The sequence below is a fragment of the Hyaena hyaena genome, unplaced genomic scaffold, assembly GCF_003009895.1.
Source record: "Hyaena hyaena isolate Hyena2069 unplaced genomic scaffold, ASM300989v1 scaffold_418, whole genome shotgun sequence".
NCBI lineage: Eukaryota > Metazoa > Chordata > Mammalia > Carnivora > Hyaenidae > Hyaena > Hyaena hyaena.
In genome coordinates, this window is record NW_024081051.1 from 659,674 (window position 1) to 678,426 (window position 18,753).

General features: G+C 41.7%; 1 protein-coding gene across 1 annotated transcript in view; it reads right to left on the reverse strand.

The window, feature by feature from the left end:
* SLC15A1 (solute carrier family 15 member 1) overlaps window positions 1–18,753 on the reverse strand; it is a 55,511-nt gene that overhangs the window by 7,800 nt on the left and 28,958 nt on the right. Inside the window, exons 9-18 of the mRNA XM_039252530.1 lie at window positions 16,418–16,500; window positions 13,351–13,437; window positions 12,485–12,574; window positions 9,953–9,997; window positions 9,763–9,795; window positions 9,588–9,676; window positions 8,503–8,584; window positions 6,511–6,630; window positions 5,195–5,341; window positions 4,307–4,356 (exon numbers count right to left, since the gene is read on the reverse strand). Coding sequence (XP_039108461.1) covers window positions 4,307–4,356; window positions 5,195–5,341; window positions 6,511–6,630; window positions 8,503–8,584; window positions 9,588–9,676; window positions 9,763–9,795; window positions 9,953–9,997; window positions 12,485–12,574; window positions 13,351–13,437; window positions 16,418–16,500 — 826 coding nt within the window. The remainder of the gene's footprint in view (window positions 1–4,306; window positions 4,357–5,194; window positions 5,342–6,510; window positions 6,631–8,502; window positions 8,585–9,587; window positions 9,677–9,762; window positions 9,796–9,952; window positions 9,998–12,484; window positions 12,575–13,350; window positions 13,438–16,417; window positions 16,501–18,753) is intronic.

Consider the following 18,753-nt stretch of genomic DNA (forward strand, 5'->3'; position numbering starts at 1 on the left):
TGATCCACTAAGGATTTGATGTTGTCAATCAAAAGAAAACAAGTTCCTGGCTTGTCTTTTACCACATTAGGTGGGTTGGTGGGGTAAAATGTGGTTGATTTTATGTGTCTCAATAAAGACAATTTAAAGAAAGAAAAGAAGAATGAAGCTTTAGCATAGCGTCAGAATGAGGAAGGACACCACGATTTAAACTGTTAAAGTTTCCAAAGTTAGGAGACATTTTTGAAGAAATGAAAATGATGATTCTGAGGCACAAAGGAAATCCCAGAGACACTTCCAGCTCAGGCACAAATACAAAGGTCAGAAAAGGCCCAGGTGACCATCATCAGAGGATTTCCTTCCAGATCTGCCAGGCAGCTGTGTGCATGTACATGTGAGAGGGATGCAGGAACAATCCAGAAGACGCAAAAGAAGATGTCATGGACTTAATTATGTCTCCCTGCTCCCCCCACCCTCCTTCATATGTTGAGGTCCTAACCCTAAGTACCTCAGAACGTGACTGTATTTGGAGGTCAGGTCTTGAAAGAGGTAAAATGAGGTCATTAGGGTGAGCCTTAATCCAAGATCACTGGATGCCTTGTAAAAAGAGGAAATTAGGATACAGACCCACAGAAGAAAGACCATGTGAAGACAGAGAGAGAAGATGGCCATCTCTAAGCCAAGTGGAGAGGCCTCAGAGAAAACCAGCCCAGCCAATATTTGATGTTGAACTTTCAGCCTCCAGAACTATGAGGAAATATTGTCTGTTGTTTAAGCCTTCCAGCCTGTGATACTTTGTTATGGCAGCCTTAGCAAACTCATACAGAAGAGAACAAAGAAAGAGAGGAGGAGCCAAAAATTGAAAGGGCCTAGGGCTGACTACTACCCACAGGTAGTTATACTGCAGAGAAATGTGAAAACACTAATGAGAAAGAAGATACCAGAGGCTTGGTGAAAAGAAAATTAAATCAACTACAGAGAGTGGCAGATGCTGTCTATCTGTCTGTCCGTCTATCTATCATCTATCTATCTATCTATCTATCTATCTATCTATCTATCTATCATGAGCAAAACTAGGTGCTAGATGCCTACAGAGATAGGATTCTAGAGTTCTGGGAAGAAAATGGCAGCTAACCTGAGACAAGTGTGAAAACAGAAAAGCATTTTCAGGCAATCAGGGACTTGCAATTTACCTCACAGCTTTTCTTGGTCAGTTATTTGAGCAATGCTCTGTAGCAAAACAAGAAAGATGTCCAAGAAAGATGAAATAGAGTTCAAGAAAGAAAGGAGCAAACCTGGGCAAACAGAGACAATTCTGTGAGGATAGTGGCATCACGGGACTACAGGGCAAATGCCCTAGTTAGATCAAAGAGCATGCTCAAGAGTTGGTTCTCAAAGAGGAAAGTGAAGTCCCTGGATCCAGTCTCTGGATCACCCTGGAGATAAAGGCTTATTCTTTTGTCAACAAGAGACCAAGGAACTTACAGGAAAAACAAAGGCTGTGCAGGAAAACCTTGGTTTAAAATTAAAGCAGTCAGGGGCATCTGGGGGGTCTCAGTCAGTTGAGTGTCTGACGTCAGCTCAGGTCATGATCTCACAGTTTGTGAGTTCGAGCCCACATCAGGCTCACTGCTGTCAGAGCAGAGCCCGCTTTGGACCATCTGTTTCCCTCCCTCTCTGCTCCTTTCCTGCTGGTGCGCATGTGCTCTCTCTCTCAAAAGTAAACATTAAAAATAAAAAAGAATTAAAATTAAAGCAATGAAGATGTAGTACCATCGAACAATTCAGGATATATAACAGGATATTCCAATAAATCTTGACATTCAGAACATTTCCATTTGAGAATATATTTTCAAGGATAGAAAGTTAGATTTCCTTCTCTTTAAGACTTCTATTACATTGTGACTAATATTTATATAGTCAACCTGGAAATCCTGTTTATTGATCTATTTTTAGAATTGATTTCACACGTGGAATACATGCAATGATAAATATTATAAATGTTAATAACAACCAGAGGTTGTTTCACTTTGTGTTATAGTCTATAATCTTTACCATTTCCATTTGTAAGTTAATAGTCATCATCCTAATCATATTACCTTTGCCTCCATTAGTTCATGTTTCAGAGGTAACGGGTAAATGGAAAAGTCCAAATTTGTTAACATGCGGCCACAGAGAAACAGGGATTGGTGACAGGAGTTGAGGCAAATAGGAGACCTACTCTCATTTCTCCCCAAATTTATTCTTATTTTTCAATCTTACTTTAAAAGCATATTTACAGACTGGGGGGCACCTGGGTGGCTTAGTCGGTTAAGCATCTGACTTTCGCTTAGGTCATGATCTCGCGGTTCGTGGGTTCGGGCCCCGCGTCGGGCTCTGTGCTGACTGCCAGCTCAGAGCCTGGAGCCTGTTTCAGTCTGTGACTCCCTCTCTCTCTGACCCTCCCCTGCTCATCTCTCTCTCTCTCTCCTAGAAATAAATAAAACATTAAAAAATTTTTTTTAAAAATTAAAAAAATTTAAAAGCATATTTACAGACTGCTGGCTTTTTGGTGTACAGTTCTAGGAATTTTAACACATGACCATATAAATACCATTACAGCCAGTATACAGACCAGTTTCCCCAATCTCTCTCACGCTGTCCATAGCCAGCCTCTGTTCCACCCCTAACGCAAGGCAACCATTAATCTGTTCCCACATCCTTATCATTTTGTTGAACATTTCCAGAATGTCATGGAAACGGAATTACACAGTACGCATGTAACTTTTTTGACATTGGGTTCTTTCATGGCATACTACATTTGACCTTCATTTATATTACTGTATATATCAATAGTTTGTTCCTTTTTTGTGTGAGTAATATTCTGTTATATGGAGGTACTGTAGTCTATTGTCTGTTATCCATTTATTACTCACTGAAGGCCACTTGGGTGACTTCTAGTCTTTGGTGATTATGATTAGAGGTTCTATGAACATTTGTGTATAGGTTTTTATGTGAACATAAGTTTGCATTTTTTAAATTAAAAAACTTTTTAAAATTACAATTTTGTTTTAATTTGAGAGAGAGAGAGAGCACAAGATCACAAGCGGAGGAAGGGCAGAGGGACGATGAGAGAGACAAAGAGAGAGAGAGAGAGAAAGAGAGAGAGAGAGAGAGAGAATCTTCAGCAGGCACCATACTTGGCTCAGAGCCTGATGCAGGGCTCGATCCCATGACCCTGGGATCATGACCTGAACCAAAATCAAGGGTTGGATGCTCAAGCAACTGAGCCACCCAAGCAACTCCCCTTTTTAACTTAAAAGTTATTTATTTATTTACTTATCTATTTATTTATATTTTAGAGAGAGGGCTTGTGTGCACATGTGCACAAGCAGGGGAGCGAGAGGGGCAGAGAATCTCAAGCAGGTCCATGCTCATTGTAGAACGCAATGTGGAGCTCGGTCCCACAACCCTGAGATCGTGACCTGGGCCGAAATCAAGAATCGGTCACTCAACCAACAGAGCCACCCTGGTGCCCCTATATCAAGTCTAATTCATGAACCCAGCATATCTCTCCACTTATTTCACTCACCCTTAATTTCTTTTATAAGCCTTTTGTAGCTTTAGTTCTTGAAACTTGTATATGTTTTATTGATTTGTAACTAGTATTTTACATTATTTGGGAACTATTGCATAGTTTTAAAATTTCAGTTTCCACTCATTTATTACTAGTCTATAGAAATGTGATGTTTTGTTGTTACCCTTAGTATTTTGTGACATTCCTACACTCACTTATAGATTCTATGAGCTTTTGTGGTAGACTTTGGGACATTCTGTGCAGATACTTATGTCACCTGTGAGTAGGGATAGTTTTATTTCTTCCTTTCCAATTGAGATAAGGTGCTTTTATTTCTTTTTTTGAGTCTCACTGCACTGGTGTCTAGAAGGATGCTAAATAGGAGTGGACAGTGCTGATGATCTCATGGGAAGAGCATTTAGACTTTCACCATTAAGTTTAATGGTAGCTTGGGTTTTTTAGATGTCCTTTTTCAGACTAAGGAAGTTCCCTTCAACTACTAGTCTGCTGAGGTTGTTTTGTTTTTTAAATCATGAATGGACACTAAACTTTATTAAATGCTTTTTCTGTATCCATTGATCTGATGATATGGATTTTCCTCTTTAGTTTATTCAGATGACAGATTATCTTGATTGATGTTTTGAATACTGAACCAGTCTTACATTCTCTGGATAAATTCCCATACTCTCATTTTATAGCTTTGTTAAAGCTGGATTTCCATTACTTCCTTAAGAAGCTGATAAGCTTTAAGTTTTAAAGAAATATACATACCTGATGCCATTTTCTCCTTTTTCTGGCTTCTGGTTAAGGCCATCCTTGATCTGAGAAAGAAAGCATTTTAAATCTTATCCACTTGAATAAGTTTAGATTACCATTTCAGCCTCTGACAAGGAGAATGATGTTGACATATATCCTAGGAGCCAAGGGCATAATGATTACATGTGTAGGGCTCCACCCTTCAGCCTTGGTTTTCTTTGAGGTTAACAGGAGCCTCCACAATTTTTAATGTGTGCTTTCTAGAGGTTCCAAGGAACCCTCTTGTCCAAGAATTTGGAATGAGTCACTCAAAAGCTCCCTAATAAAACACATGACCAAGAAGTCTTAATTCCATATTGTAGTTTTCTAGAAGGTCACCGAAACTCACCTTCAGAATACCCACAACTCCTTCGCTTGGTTCTACTAGACCTTCATAGTTTCTTTATATGTGGATGGGCTTATAGACACTTGCATTTTGTCATGAAATATTCTGTATGTATTTTTGTGGCTTTTACCTGATATATTTACCATATTTTTTAGGGACTGCTTTAATTTTCCAATTACTCAGTGTGAATTTTATAACCAATACAATTAAAGATATATTTAAACTTTTATCTCAAAAAGCTGCTAAGAATGTACATAGGTATTCTGTGCGACTTGTATGCACCCTCCCCCACCCCCATATCATGCCCAAAAGTTCTTTTTAAACATTTAAATTAATATCAACTCTTCCCATCCATTACTCAAACTTTTATTGGAAGTCAAATGGCTCATATCCTTGAAGAAGGAAGACTTGAGGATTATCTTATGTAATACTACATGGGGTAAAGTCACACCACTCACAGGATGTGTTTCCAACATCACAAATAATAAAGAATCAGCTGTAGGCGTCTAACTACTTACCACACGGTAATTGTTGGGGGCCCACACTAGCAGGGTATGCCGATGGCCCTGCTCAAACTTGTGAGTTACTGGAATGATTGATAATCCATTAGAAGAAATGTTTATACTTGTCAGTTTGTCTACATCAAACGTCATAAATTCATTTGTCTATAATGGGAGAAAAGGAGTCATAGTTAATACCATAGCATCTTATTCTGCACTGTGTAACTGAACACTGTCATGGCATATTATTTGACATCCCCAGTTGACGTTCATACACATCAAAAAAATGCCTTGTAGGGCATGGGGTGCCTAGATGGCTCTGTCAGTAAAGCATGTGATGCTTAATCTTGGAGTCATGAGTTCAAGCTCCACATTGGGCATAGAACCTACTTTAAAAAAAAAAAAGGTCTTGCAGAAGCTGGCATGGGTTTGTCTCAGCCTCCCGCCCACTCTTTTGAACTCTATCATGAACTTCTTTAGTGTTATATAAGAATTATACTTTTTTTTACAGCATTTTACTGTTAATTCATTTTCTGAAAATAAATGTTCTGGAAATCATTTCTACCACTGAGCAAAGAGTAGCTTTAGAGGGAAAGCCATATCCCTGGTGACAATCAGTACTGGGCTGCTCTGAGCACCAGAAGTCAAATTTTCTTTTTTCCTTGAGATTGTCAGTTTCATAAGCTATAAATAAGGCAGTGGTTCTCAGCCCTGGCTGAACAGGAAAGAGACCAGTTAAATCCAACTCGCTGAGGTATCAGAATTTTCAAAGCTCTCTAAGTAATTCCAATATGGACCCAAGGATGAGAACCTCTAACTGAGACCAGTGACAGTCCAGATTGGGGTTTTCCAACCTTGGCACTATTGACATCTGGACCCAGATAATTCTTTGTTGCGGGACCCTGTGTCGGCATCCCTGGCTTCTTACATATGAAATGCCAATAGCACACTCTTCAGTTATGACAATGCAAAATGCTTCCAGAAATTTCCAAATGTCCTCTGAGTGGGAGAAACAGCCCCTGGTAGAGAATCATTGCCAGATCCTTGTTATTTAAAGTGTGGTTCCATGCATGAGAAAGAGCACGTGAAAAACGCAGCATTTCTGACCTATTGATTAAGAATCTGCATTTGACAAACTCCCCAGGTGATTCACATGCACGTTAAAGTTTGAGGTCCACTGGTCTAGAGTGAGGTCAAAATGAGACCAAGATACTAAGACATTTCACTTCTGGGCTTGTTGTAGGAATTACATAGGGTCAAAGATCAGTTTCTCCAAATCCTGTTATAATTTGGGTCAGAAGATAAAAAAGAAAGCTGTATTCTCTTCTACTTACTTGGGACATTTGGTTAAGTGTCACCTCCTTTCCAGGAAAATATATAGTCATGTTACCATTTCCTATATTCAGTACTTTAATCTGAACTTCGTTTTGTTGGGGGAAGACTGGAAGAGTTTTCTGAGCAAAATAAAAGAAGATTAGCAGAATGCCTTCCATGCATATGGAAGATAAGCTTAGTCCTGGCACACCTTCCCCCTCCCCCCACTTTACTCCAACACAGAAAGCCGCACCAGCCGAGATACCAAACACCCCCGTGAAGCCTCCAATCGCTTGCCTCATGGCACCCACAGAAAATGATGTTTGTACAGAACATGGAAGAAATCACAAAGAGGCTGCTCTTAGTCTTACCTAGCCACCTACATGAGGTACCAAGAGTGCATGAACTCGGAGAGGCAGTAAGTGTGATGGTGGTTGCCAGGGGCTGGGGGAGGGAAAGTGGGGATGCCAGGTGATGAAGCCTATTATCTGAGGAGGTCAGAGTAACCACAGCCTAAGTGGATGTTTATCTTGGTGTGACACATGAGATCTACTCTCCTGGAGGCCACTGTTGTTCCCTGTAACTCTGGGAGCCTGGACCACAGCCCTGACGGTGCTCTGGACATCCTTCGGCAGCTGCTCTGTGCCCGCTATCTCCACACGTTCCTTCAGGGCTTCTGCCTTTTCCCTGTAGTGCGCTCTCTCTCTCCCCCCCCCCCCCTGCTCTCTCTCTCTCAAATCCCGGTGTCCCTGGAGCAATCCATTCTATTCTAGTCTAGAAGTCTACGCTATTCCTGCAATTCATTTTGCACAAAGCTAGTGATGTTCCGGGGCAGCTGAGTATGGGCATGTTCACAGGAACGCGACGCACAGTAGCCAAAACATGAAAGCAATGCAAGTGTCCACTGACAGACGAACAGATAAGCAAAATGTGGTCCATCCAACAGTGGACTGTGATTCCACTCTATAAATGGGGATTCCAACAGCTTCTACAACATGGAAGAACCTTGGGGACAATATGCTCCGTGAAACAAGCCACTCAGCAAGGCTCAAGACTGTATGAATCCACTCACATGAGGTACCAGAGTGTACGACCCCATGTGGACAGTAAGTGGGAGGGGACATGGGAGCTGTTTTTCAATGAGCACAGAGCTTTAGTGTCACAAGATGAAAAGTGTTCTAGAGATTGAGTGCACAACATGGTGACTGTATTTAACATGATTGAACTGTACACTTAGTAATGGTTAAGACAGTAAATTTCCTAATGTATGTTTTATCATAATTCCAAATTTAAAAAGAAAAACTAAAAAAGAGAGAGAGAAGGAGGGAGGGAGGGATAAGGACAGAAACAGAGAGAGACAGACAGACAGACAGACACACACAGATAGAGAGGACGCAGACAGACACAGAGAAAGGAGGAGGGGAGAGAGGTGGGAGGGGAGTGTTTACCTCATGTCTTACACACTAGGCAACACCTGTTTGCGGGGCGTGACAGCATTAGGAACCTGGTGTAGTGCCACTGTGGGTCCAACAGACTGAGTGTGGACTAGCGTGCGAACTAACATTGCTAGACACTTGAGATTACAAAGGCGTCTTCCCAAAGACAATTGACACATTGTCAAAGTGCTTCTTGTTCGGTGAGTGATGAACTTCTAACCAGATTTCCCAGGAGTTCAAATGGTGAAAGGACTCCTTCCATAAACTCCCACTCCCCTTCCAGAAACCGTGTCAGTGGAAACTCCCCAAGTCCCCGCCATCCACATTTCTCTCATGAAGGACACCCATCGGACCCTACTCCTGGCTGTCCCCTTCGAGGTGATGAGAGCCTGCAGGGGACTCTCCCAAAAAGCCCCATTTTGCCCCTGTGGTGCACCCACGTCGTCTCTGGCTCCAGGACTGTCTGTTGGCAGAGACCCTGGCCTCCCCTAATCCCCATGGGCTCCAGAGAAGCCTTCTTGAACACTCCACCTGACCCGCAGGAAAAGCCACTTGGGGAACCAGAGGGCAACTTACATCAATTTCCACTTGCACAATTGCTGCCGCCACGAAGGCCATGGAAGCCAGGAACATTCCAACTGTCATCTTCTTCAAAGAGCTGAGACACAAGTGAGAGTGACTCGCAACAGCCTCACAGAGGCAAGCTAATGATAACATTCTTTTCCAGCCGTCCATCCAAACGAAACTAACTTCCCTATGAAATACTGACCGAGAGTGTCTTTTCCTTTCTCATTTCTTTTTTTTTTTGTTTAAAAAAAGTTTTCAACGTTTATTTATTTTTGAGAGAGAGAGAGAGACAGAGCGTGAGTGGGGGAGGGGCAGAGAGAGAGGGAGACACAGAATCTGAAGCAGACTCCAGGCTCTGAGCTGTCAGCACAGAGCCTGATGTGGGGCTCGAACCCACAAACTGTGAGATCGTGACCTGAGCAGAAGTCGGACGCTTAACCAACTGCCTCATCCAGGTGCCCCACTTCCTCTCTTATTTCTGATTAAGATGAAGAAGGATATATGTATAATGCAGCTTCTTATTTGCATTTTTACGTTTAATTTCTAGAAACTAGGGCTCAGGCGATACTTTGGATGACAGTTAACATTTCTATCATCTACATGTATGAAAGCTTTAATTAGAAGCTTTCAGGCTGCCTTTTCCAGCACTTTTATTTAAGGGCAAATTTCCAGAAACATCAGCACATAGACCTCTCCTTCAAATATACTCTTAAGGGGCGCCTGGGTGGCTTAGTAGGTTAAGCATCCGACTTTTGCTTAGGTCATGATCTCGCAGTTCATGGGTTCGAGCCCTGCGTCAGGCTCTGTACTGACTGCCAGCTCAGAGCCTGGAGCCTGTTTCAGAGTCTGTGACTCCCTCTCTCTCTGACCCTCCCTTGCTCACGCTGTCTCTCTCTCTCTCTCTTAGAAATAAATAAAACATTAAAAAAATTAAAAAACGAAAAACAAAAACAAAAACAAATATACTCTTAAAAGACCCCATTATGTAGGTGGTATGGTGGGAGACATTCTTTCCAGCTGATGGAGGGCAGCCTGTTTGCAAAGCCCTGGCACTAACAGAGCCTCAGCCCAACCCCAACCTGCTGGGCACCTACGTGAAATTGAAGCCACATTTTGCAATCAGAGGATATATCACAGCATCCACGATGGGGACCATGATGACAATCAAGATGGCGTTCACAGTCTGTGGGTGGAGTGGAGAGGAACTGTTAGTTGTCGTCTCAAAGGTGACTTTGATCTCAGAAAGCAACTGAAACATTTTTTCCCTACCTGCATCTGGTCCGGCTGAACTTCAAGAAGTCCCTGAAAAGAGAGGGGAAACATCTCACTGATCGGTTCCCAGAGATGATCCGTTGGGGAGGATGAAAAATGTTGTGATGGTGAAGGGAAAGGGGGCAAAGGGATTACAACAAAGAAGCAGTGACCAGGGGAGGGGACTAGCTGGATGTCCTGAACTTACAATTTTCCCACTCATAGCTGTTGCTTGCAGCGTCCATCTGGAGCCCTAAAAATGAATGCGTTCATTGCATCATTTGGGAACGTGAATTTTAAACATTTTACCAGTCAATGTTGCGTCTCTTCCAGAGCAGGAAGGAGGTCTGAAATGTTATGGGATTTAAATGCTTTTCTCAACCTCAAGTTTATCTCCCAGCTCCGTTGTCACACTGGGTAAAACCAAACAATTTGCATTTCTGCTGCAAAGGTTAACACAACATACAGCTCTCAGTCCCCATGGAGAATCTAGAAAGCACTCTTCTGAGAGACAGCTATCCTTAGGAAATACAAAGACACATGTCTGAGGCCTGTTAGAAAGCATGGCAATGGGGCGCCTGGGTTGGCTCAGTTGATTGAGCGTCTGACTTTGGTTCAGCTTGTGATCTCGCAGTTTGTGGGTTTGAGCCCCATATTGGTCTCTGTGCTGACAGCTCAGAGCCTGGAGCCCTCTTTGGAGTCTGCATCTCCTTCTCTCTCTGCCCCTCCCCTCCTCACACTCTGACCCTCTCTCTCTCAAAAATAAACAAACATTAAAAAAATAAAATTAGAAAAAAGGATAGCATGGCATCACCTGTGAGGTGGAGGTAGCCACGTACACAGAAGATATTCTATTCACTGGCATCCCAGTTTTAAGAACATCATTTTTTTTAAGTTTATTTATTTATTTTGAGAGAGAGAAAGAGAGGGAAAGAGAGCATGAGTGGGTGAAGGGGAGAGACAGAGAAAAAAAGAGAATCCCAAGCGGGCTCTGCAATGTCAGTGCAGAGCTCAATGTGGGGCTCCATCCCATGAACTGCAAGATCATGACCTGAGCCAAAACCAAAAGTGGGACGCTTAACCCACCGAGCCCCCCAGGCGCCCCAAGACCATCATTATTGTCAAGAGCCATGTTTGACAGTCTAGGCTGTCCTGAAGTGCAGTTCCATCAAGAGACTGATGGATTAGGGGCGCCTGGGTGGCTCAGTGGTCTGACTCTTGATTTCAGCTCAGGGCATGATCTTGCAGTTCATGTGATTGAGCCCCACATTGGGCTCTGCACTGACAGCACAGAGCCTGCCTGGGATTCTCTCTCTTCTTCACTCTCTCTGCCCCTTCCCTGCTTTCTCTCTCTATAATAAATAAATAAACATTAAAAAAAAGTGATGAATTTAAACCTGGGCAGCCTAGTTACATTCAACTTATTTTATATAAAGAGGACTCAGGACTGTATATGAGTACATGTGATTGTTTCCATGGAGGGCTGAACACGTAAATGTCTCAGTCTGTCAACTCCATTTAGAAGGCATTATGGAAAATGAGGAGTACACCACTGCTTGAGTTCTTAAGAGATGCCGGGCATGGATCACTTTACTCACGGTCTCTAATTTGATCCACACAGGCTTGCCATGGGTGATTACCCTTCTGGGAGGGTTACAGAATCCCCCGCAGTCACACAGCTAGATGGTGGTGAGTGCATTCCTAGTGCAAGTTTGAGTCCAAGAGCTGGTTCGTATTCAGCGTGCAAAAGTGCCTCCTTGTACTTCAGATGCTGGTCTAAATCTCACACTTATAAATAAGGAGATAAATGTGTTTCCTCTAATTCTATCCAAGAGATGTTTTGTCCTTATAATAATCCTTCCTGCCCAATAAAAGCACCTGAGTTTGTAAATTTTTTTTAAGTTCCAGTTTCTAGAAGAAACTGAATAAAGAAACTCTGAAATAAAGCAACTCTTTATTCTCAGTTTGACTGGTAAGAGTCATAGATACTTTGATCATGTCTTTCCCAAGCCTCCATTCATTACTTGGCCACACCTGATTTTCTTCATTGTTTTGCAACAGAAATGTGGATAGAATCATCTAGAGTTGTGTTTTATTATTATTTTTTAAAAGAAACTTAGTGTGATCTAACATTTATTTATTTTTTTAAAAATATTTTTATTTATTTCTAGGAGAGAGAGAGAGAGAGAGAGAGAGACAGCGTGAGCAGGGGAGGGTCAGAGAGAGAGGGAGACACAGACTCCGAAAAAGGCTCCAGGCTCTGAGCAGGCAATAAGCACAGAGCCCGACGCGGGGCTAGAACCCACAAACCGCAAGATCATGACCTAAGCGAAAGTCGGACGCTTAACCGACTAAGCCACCCAGGCGCCCCAATGTGATCTAACATTTAGTAAATAGGGGTGCCTGGATGGCTCAGTCAGTTAAGCCTCTGACTTTGGCTTAGGCTGTGATCTCATGGCTTGTGGGTTTGAGCCCCACGTCGGGCTCTGTGCTGACAGCTCAGAGCCTGGAGCCTGCTTTGAATTCTGTTTCCCTCTCTTTGCCCCTCCCCACTCACACTCTGTCTCTCTCTAAAAATAAATAAACATTAAAAAAATTTAACACTTAGTAAATAAATGAAGTATAAAAAAGAAGCTGGAAGAGAACATTTTTAGGAGCTAAATACTAAGTACTGCCCTGTCCGGGTAGTGCCAAAGAGTTTTGCTAAATAAATATGTGGAGAAACACAGCTTTATATTACCTGCTGATCAAACAAAGCCCAGAACATTGGGAGCGGGATATACAGGAACATCACCCTCGTAACCATCTTAATTTGAGAGATGAGCCGCTCCTGTGGATGAAGTGGGGGAGGACAAATCAGCCACGACCCGTGTCATTTACAGCTGTCAGCAGTGTTATTTCAGTGTAGACATACGTGCATCCAGAGACAAGCTGGGAGGTGACTAATTGTTCCAAAGAGCCCTACCACAAAATTTTTAAGAAAACCCACATTTCCTCAGCTTTTTAAAATAAGTGCAAACATCAGTTTAAAAGTCATCTTACTAGGGGCGCCTGGGTGGCTTGGTTGGTTAAGCGTCTGACTAGACTTCAGCTCAGGTCATGATCTCACAGTTCGTGAGTTCGAGCCCTGCATCGGGCTCTGTGCTGACAGCATGGAGCCTGCTTGGGATTCTGTCTCCCTCACTCTGTGCCCCTCCCCGACTTGCTCTCTCTCATGCTCTCAAAATAAATAAACTATAAAATCAATAAATAAAAGGCCTATTACTAGAATTTAAATGTAATTCCAATAAATGTAAACCCCCCACCGCTCACTGATTCTTCTGTTTTCACACTAGTTAGGTGACCACAAACACACATAATTAATGACAGATTCTACCAAAAAACTATGAAAAGACAATGTTGTTTCCAGCTACATCTATCCACTGTTTATCAAGTTCTTCTCAACAGTGACACACACTCTTGCATAGTCTTACTCAAAACACTAGGCAGGTTTACAAGGATAAGCCGATAGTTTTGTCCACATGGCCTCAGTCATATGAATTGTCGCCGTGGCTGTCCCCTGCTGGAGGAAGACCCCGAGAAGCTGCAGCGAGAATGGTCACTCACATCGTATTTCTCTTTAGCCCAGTCCAGCCAGTGTTCTCTCTTGGGAAACTCCTTACTCCGATGCCTAAACCTATTTTTGATGGCAAACTGAAGGAAGGAAGAAAAACCACGTTTCAAAACAGAACCAATTACTTTCGGACGGAAACACATTTCAATAAAAGCGCCTTTAATGGAAAGCTGTGTTTGTGAGACAAGCAACGTATGTAATCGTATGAACTAGTGTAACGATGGTACTGAAAGAATTTGCATTTCTTCCTAATTTTCTAACTATGAGCCTTTGAGTGGGGTAAACAAAGTCATACTGTTACTGCTTTCCTCCCCAGGACCTCTAGAGAGGAGCATTCAAGAGAAATATAATGTGTGCCATTTGTGACTTCAGTCTTCTGGTAGCCATAGTGAAAAGTAACAGGGATCGAAGTCAATATGTTCACTTACATGTGGAATTTAAGAACAAAACAGATGAACATATGGGAGGGGAGAAACAGAGAGAGGGAAACAAACCAAGAGAGACTCTTTAAAGATAGAGAACAAACTGAGGGCTGCTGGAGGGGAGGGGGATGGGGGGTGGGCTAGATGGTGATGGGGATTAAGGAGGGACCTGTGATGAGCACTGGGTGTCATATGTAAGTAACAGATCACTAAATCCTATTTTGGAAACTCAAATTGCACTGTATGCTAACTCACTAGAATTTAAATAAAAATTTGGGGAAAAAAGGTAACAGGATACACCTGAAACTAATATAACACTACGTTAACTATATTAGAATTAAAATAAAAATGTCTATATAAGTGTCAAAAAAAAGTAACAAGGAAAAAGGTCAAATTCATTTTAAATATATTGTATGTTATTTACTCCAATAAATCCAAATGATCTGATGTGTGATCTTAACATGTAATAAGAATAACTTTAATATTAAAACAGCAAATAATTATGTAAATAACCATTCAAACAATTATTAATAAATTAATAATATTAAATATTACAATTGATGAGAATTTCTATATTTCTTTTTTCATACCAAGTCTTCAAAACCCCAGGCATATTTTACAATTACAGAACATGGTCAATTTTTATCAGAACTATTTGATTTGTATTTACTTCTCATAAATTTATGTTTGAAAAACTAAATTCATATACTTAAGTTGTTCCAAATATACTTAAAAGTTTTCCACTCACTGAAATATCAGTTTTAAAATGTAGGAGTGAAAGGGGTGCCTGGATGGATCAGTCAGTTAGGCGTCCAACTTCGGCTCAGGTCATGATCTCGCGGTTCGTGGGTTTGAGCCCCGTGTTGGGCTCTGTGCTGACTGACAGCTCAGAGCCTGGAGCCTGCTTTGGATTCTGTATCTGCCTCTCTCTCTCTGACCCTCCCCTGCTCACGCTGTCTCTCTCTCTCTCTCTCTCAGAAATAAATAAAACATTAAAAAAAAGTAAGAGTGAAAATAATAGTAATAAAATACATTTTTAAAAATATTTTTAAGTAGTAACACCCCACGTGGGACTCGGACTTATAATCCTGAGTCCAAGAGTTGCACGCTGCACAGACTAAGCCAGCCAGATGCCCCAAACACAATTTAAGAGTGAAGGGGCACCTGGGTGGCTTAGTCAGTTAAGCATTCGACTTCGGCTCAGGGCATGATCTTGTGGTTCGTGGGTTTGAGCCCCACATCGGGCTCTGTGCTGACAGCTCAGAGCCTAGCACCTGCTTCAGATTCTGTGTCTTCTCTCTCTGCCCTTCCCCTACTCTCACTCTTCAAAAATAAATATTAAAAAAAGTGAGAACTCCCTATATAATACAGAAATAGATAAGAAATTATGTAACTTACATTAATTTGAATGAACTCCAATTTAAAATTCTGTTTCCAGTTGCACTAGACACATTTCATATATTTGCTAGCCACATATGCCTACTGGCTACCATGCTGGACAGCACAGGTCCACAATTACATTTATTTCCTGCCTTTATTTTTTAAAAATTAATAATTATTGTAAAAATTTTTAATGTTTATTTTTGAGAGAATACAAGTGAGACAGGGGCAGAGAGAGAGGGAGACGCAGAATCAGAAGCAGGCTCCAGGCTCTGAGCCGTCAGCACAGAGCCCATGCTTGAACCCACGAGCCATGAGATCATGATCTGAGCTGAAGTCAGACCCTTAACCTACTGAGCCACCCAGGCGCCCCTATTTCCTACCTTTAAATGTGACTGTATGCATGTACATCACATTGATGTATATGGAACAAACAATATTCTACATGTTCCTGTCACCAAGCTGTCTGGAAAGCAAGACTTTGGATGGCTGCATAACATGGCCAGATGTACTACAAGTTAAGCACTATTCTCCTGCAATTTTGTGTTATACATTTTTTGTTGTTATAAATATCACATTGATAATCTTCTCCATGAATCTGTGTTCATTTTGTGTGTTCATTTAAAAAAAGTGATTTTCTTAGTCTTCATACTGACTCTTTCCACACTGCAGCCCCTTGAGATGCAGTCCCAACCACACGTCTCCACGTCTGTTTCACGGCTTCCTGACCGGCATCAGCCGTGGGTCAACACTGTGACAGCTGGAGAGTCACTCGGCTTTGCCTATCTTTGACCCCAGGTCTAATTTTAAAGTTCAAGAGCATTTCTATCCCTCCCTTTTTGAGTTCAGTTTGTGTCTTTTTCCATCTGCTGAGTTTTATAAGAAACTTCAATTACCAAAATAGTTAAGAACATTAAGAAAATGTTTAAAGAGAAGTCAATGCTTGGGGCCCCAGGATGGCTCAGTCAGTTAAGCGTCTGACTCTTGGTGTTGGCTCAGGTCATGATCTCAGTTCGTGGGTTTGAGGCTCGCATTGGGCTCTGTGCTGACAGTGAGGAGGCTGCTTGGGATTCTCTCTTTCCCTCTCTCTGCCCTTCTCTGCTCATACTCTCTCTCTCTCTCTCTCTCTCTCTCTCAAAATAAATAAATCAACTTAAAAAAAAAAAAGTCAATGCTTCACTGCATTGTAATTTCAAGGAGGTAGAAGGTTCTGGGGTCCCTAAAGATCACTGACAGAGAGAGCTACTGAAATACTTACACCAATGCACTTGACTACTTTACCCATGACATTGCCCTGGGGCTGAAACTTCTTGTACATCCCACTGCCAATGACAAACACAACTAGGAAGAAAGAGAAGACGTGTTAACAAGGCATTCGACAGACTACTTCTGACCTAGAAGGTGTGTTTTATTTGAGTTTAACCCTTGTTTGGGAAATACTGGGATTACTCACAGAGTGGGCTTGCCTACCTGTGTGTCCCAGTTTGGAAAGTGCTTTTGATCCTAACAATCACAGAATCTTTGAGCGAGGTATATTTGTACTATCATACACAAACAGTGAAGCCTCTTACTACCCACTTCCCACAGCATGGGGCAGCTCACAGACACTCTGGCTATTTAAGCCTAAGTTTTATCTTTAAGTAAAGCCAGACAAAGGACTAAAGGCTTTCCTGCAACAGATTGGTGCATAATTCTATCAAGACAAAAACAGTTTTAATTTTGTGGTTGCCATGGCAAAAGAGTTTCTTCTTTTTTAATAAATCTTCAGAAAAAAACCCAATTTGTAAAATTGTTACTTAATTGTATGTGGCAGAATTCATTTCGTGGTCATGGTACAGAGAAACAGTGATGATTTCTTTTGCATCTGCGGCTACAGTTTTACAAAAGTAAAAGCATTTTTTACGATAAGGCAATTCTCCCATGGATCTTCCTAGAAAAGGCATATTGTAAAAATAACTTAGAAAAAAGCATTCCTGCAAGAAACTTTGGAAACAATACCTTTTGAGGATTTATGATTATCTAAAACCACAGTTTAATCATTTAAAAGCACCGATGGGTTGATGGGATGCCACTTAATTTCCTCAACTTAAGAGGACCTGAGATTTTGAGAGGTCCTACCTCTCAAAGCATATGTCCAAGTATGTGTGTGTGTTATAGGTATTCTTTATAGTTGAAGAAAGAAAAATACACTTGTACCCTCACCTAATGCCAATCTTCCTCAATTCAGACATGGATGGCAGAGATGCCCATAGATGGAGTCTACTCTTTTTTGGCAAGGGAATATTTTAATCTTTAAGCCTCTGATTAACTTAAGACTCATTCAAGCACAAGACTGTTGCTGAAAGAAACTTCTAGAGACAATGCTGATGCATCGGATTTGGCCTTTTCTCAATTCTTCCACATGAGAAATATAACCTTTGATGTAAGAATGACTCACACAAGCTAAATGAAAATTTACCGAATGCCAACTGACTAAAGTGTTTGGCCTCGAACAACAGTTTGAGATTCTTCCTATCTCCTTATGCAGAATCAGAGACAAGGAGGTATATATGAGCTTTTTAGGGGAGTATGGCAGTATTTAAACAATTATGGAAGGAAATGGATACAGAAAAAAAGGGAAAATACTGAGTTCTGGCTTGGGTATAAGGGTAAAGTTCATTTGCTACCAGCTGAGCAAATAGGGATAAAAGGAGGAATACTTGATGCTATTAAGAGCTGGGGAAAAAAGAAAAAAAAAAACAGAGAAAGTACTAGGGCCAGCACTCTCTCATGTGAGTAAGAGACTGTAAAGGCTTGAGATGCTTATTGGGCTCTGTTTCCTGCTTGTACTACTGTTACAGGTTGAAGCATGTGGCCCGCCCCCGAAGATGCTGAAGTCCTTACCCCCAGCACCTCAGAATGTGACCTTATTTGGAAATATAGTCTTTGTGGAAGACCGAGTTAAAATGGGGTCATTAGGGTGGCTCCTACTCCAATATGACTACTGTCCTTATAAAAAAGGGCAAATTTGGACACCGATGTGTACTCAGGGGAAGGCCACGGCCAGACTGACGTTATGCTGCATCAGGCCAGAGAACTGCTGGAGGTAGAAGAGAGGCCTGGGAGAGATCCCTCTCCGTAACTTCAGAGGGAACAGGGCCCTCTCGCCATGCTGATTTTGGACTCCCACCTCCAGAGCTGTGAGACGATAAATAATTTCTAATGAAGCCAGACAGTGAGGGGTGTTTTGTCATGGAAGTCCCCAGGAAATGAAGACACCTACCATCTTGCAATGTAGACTATCCCAGGGAGAAAACCGTCCAAACTTCCTAAAAAGCCAATGCCAAGAACTAATGTGCGAATGAATGTATCTAATGGTGTATTATGGAAATCTAGATGTTCATCGGAAGTATTTAAACACTAACTGGACCAGGTTGCCGTGTCTTGTGACAATCTAGAGATGAGCACACGTTGATAAGAGCAAAAGCTTTTGATCATAAGGTCGTCTAGTCTAATAGATTCTGTCACTTTTCATCTAAGTCTGCCTAAAGAGTATCAAACTTTTCAGAATCCAACTCAATTGATCCCATTTCCTGTGAACTCTTTTTTGATCTT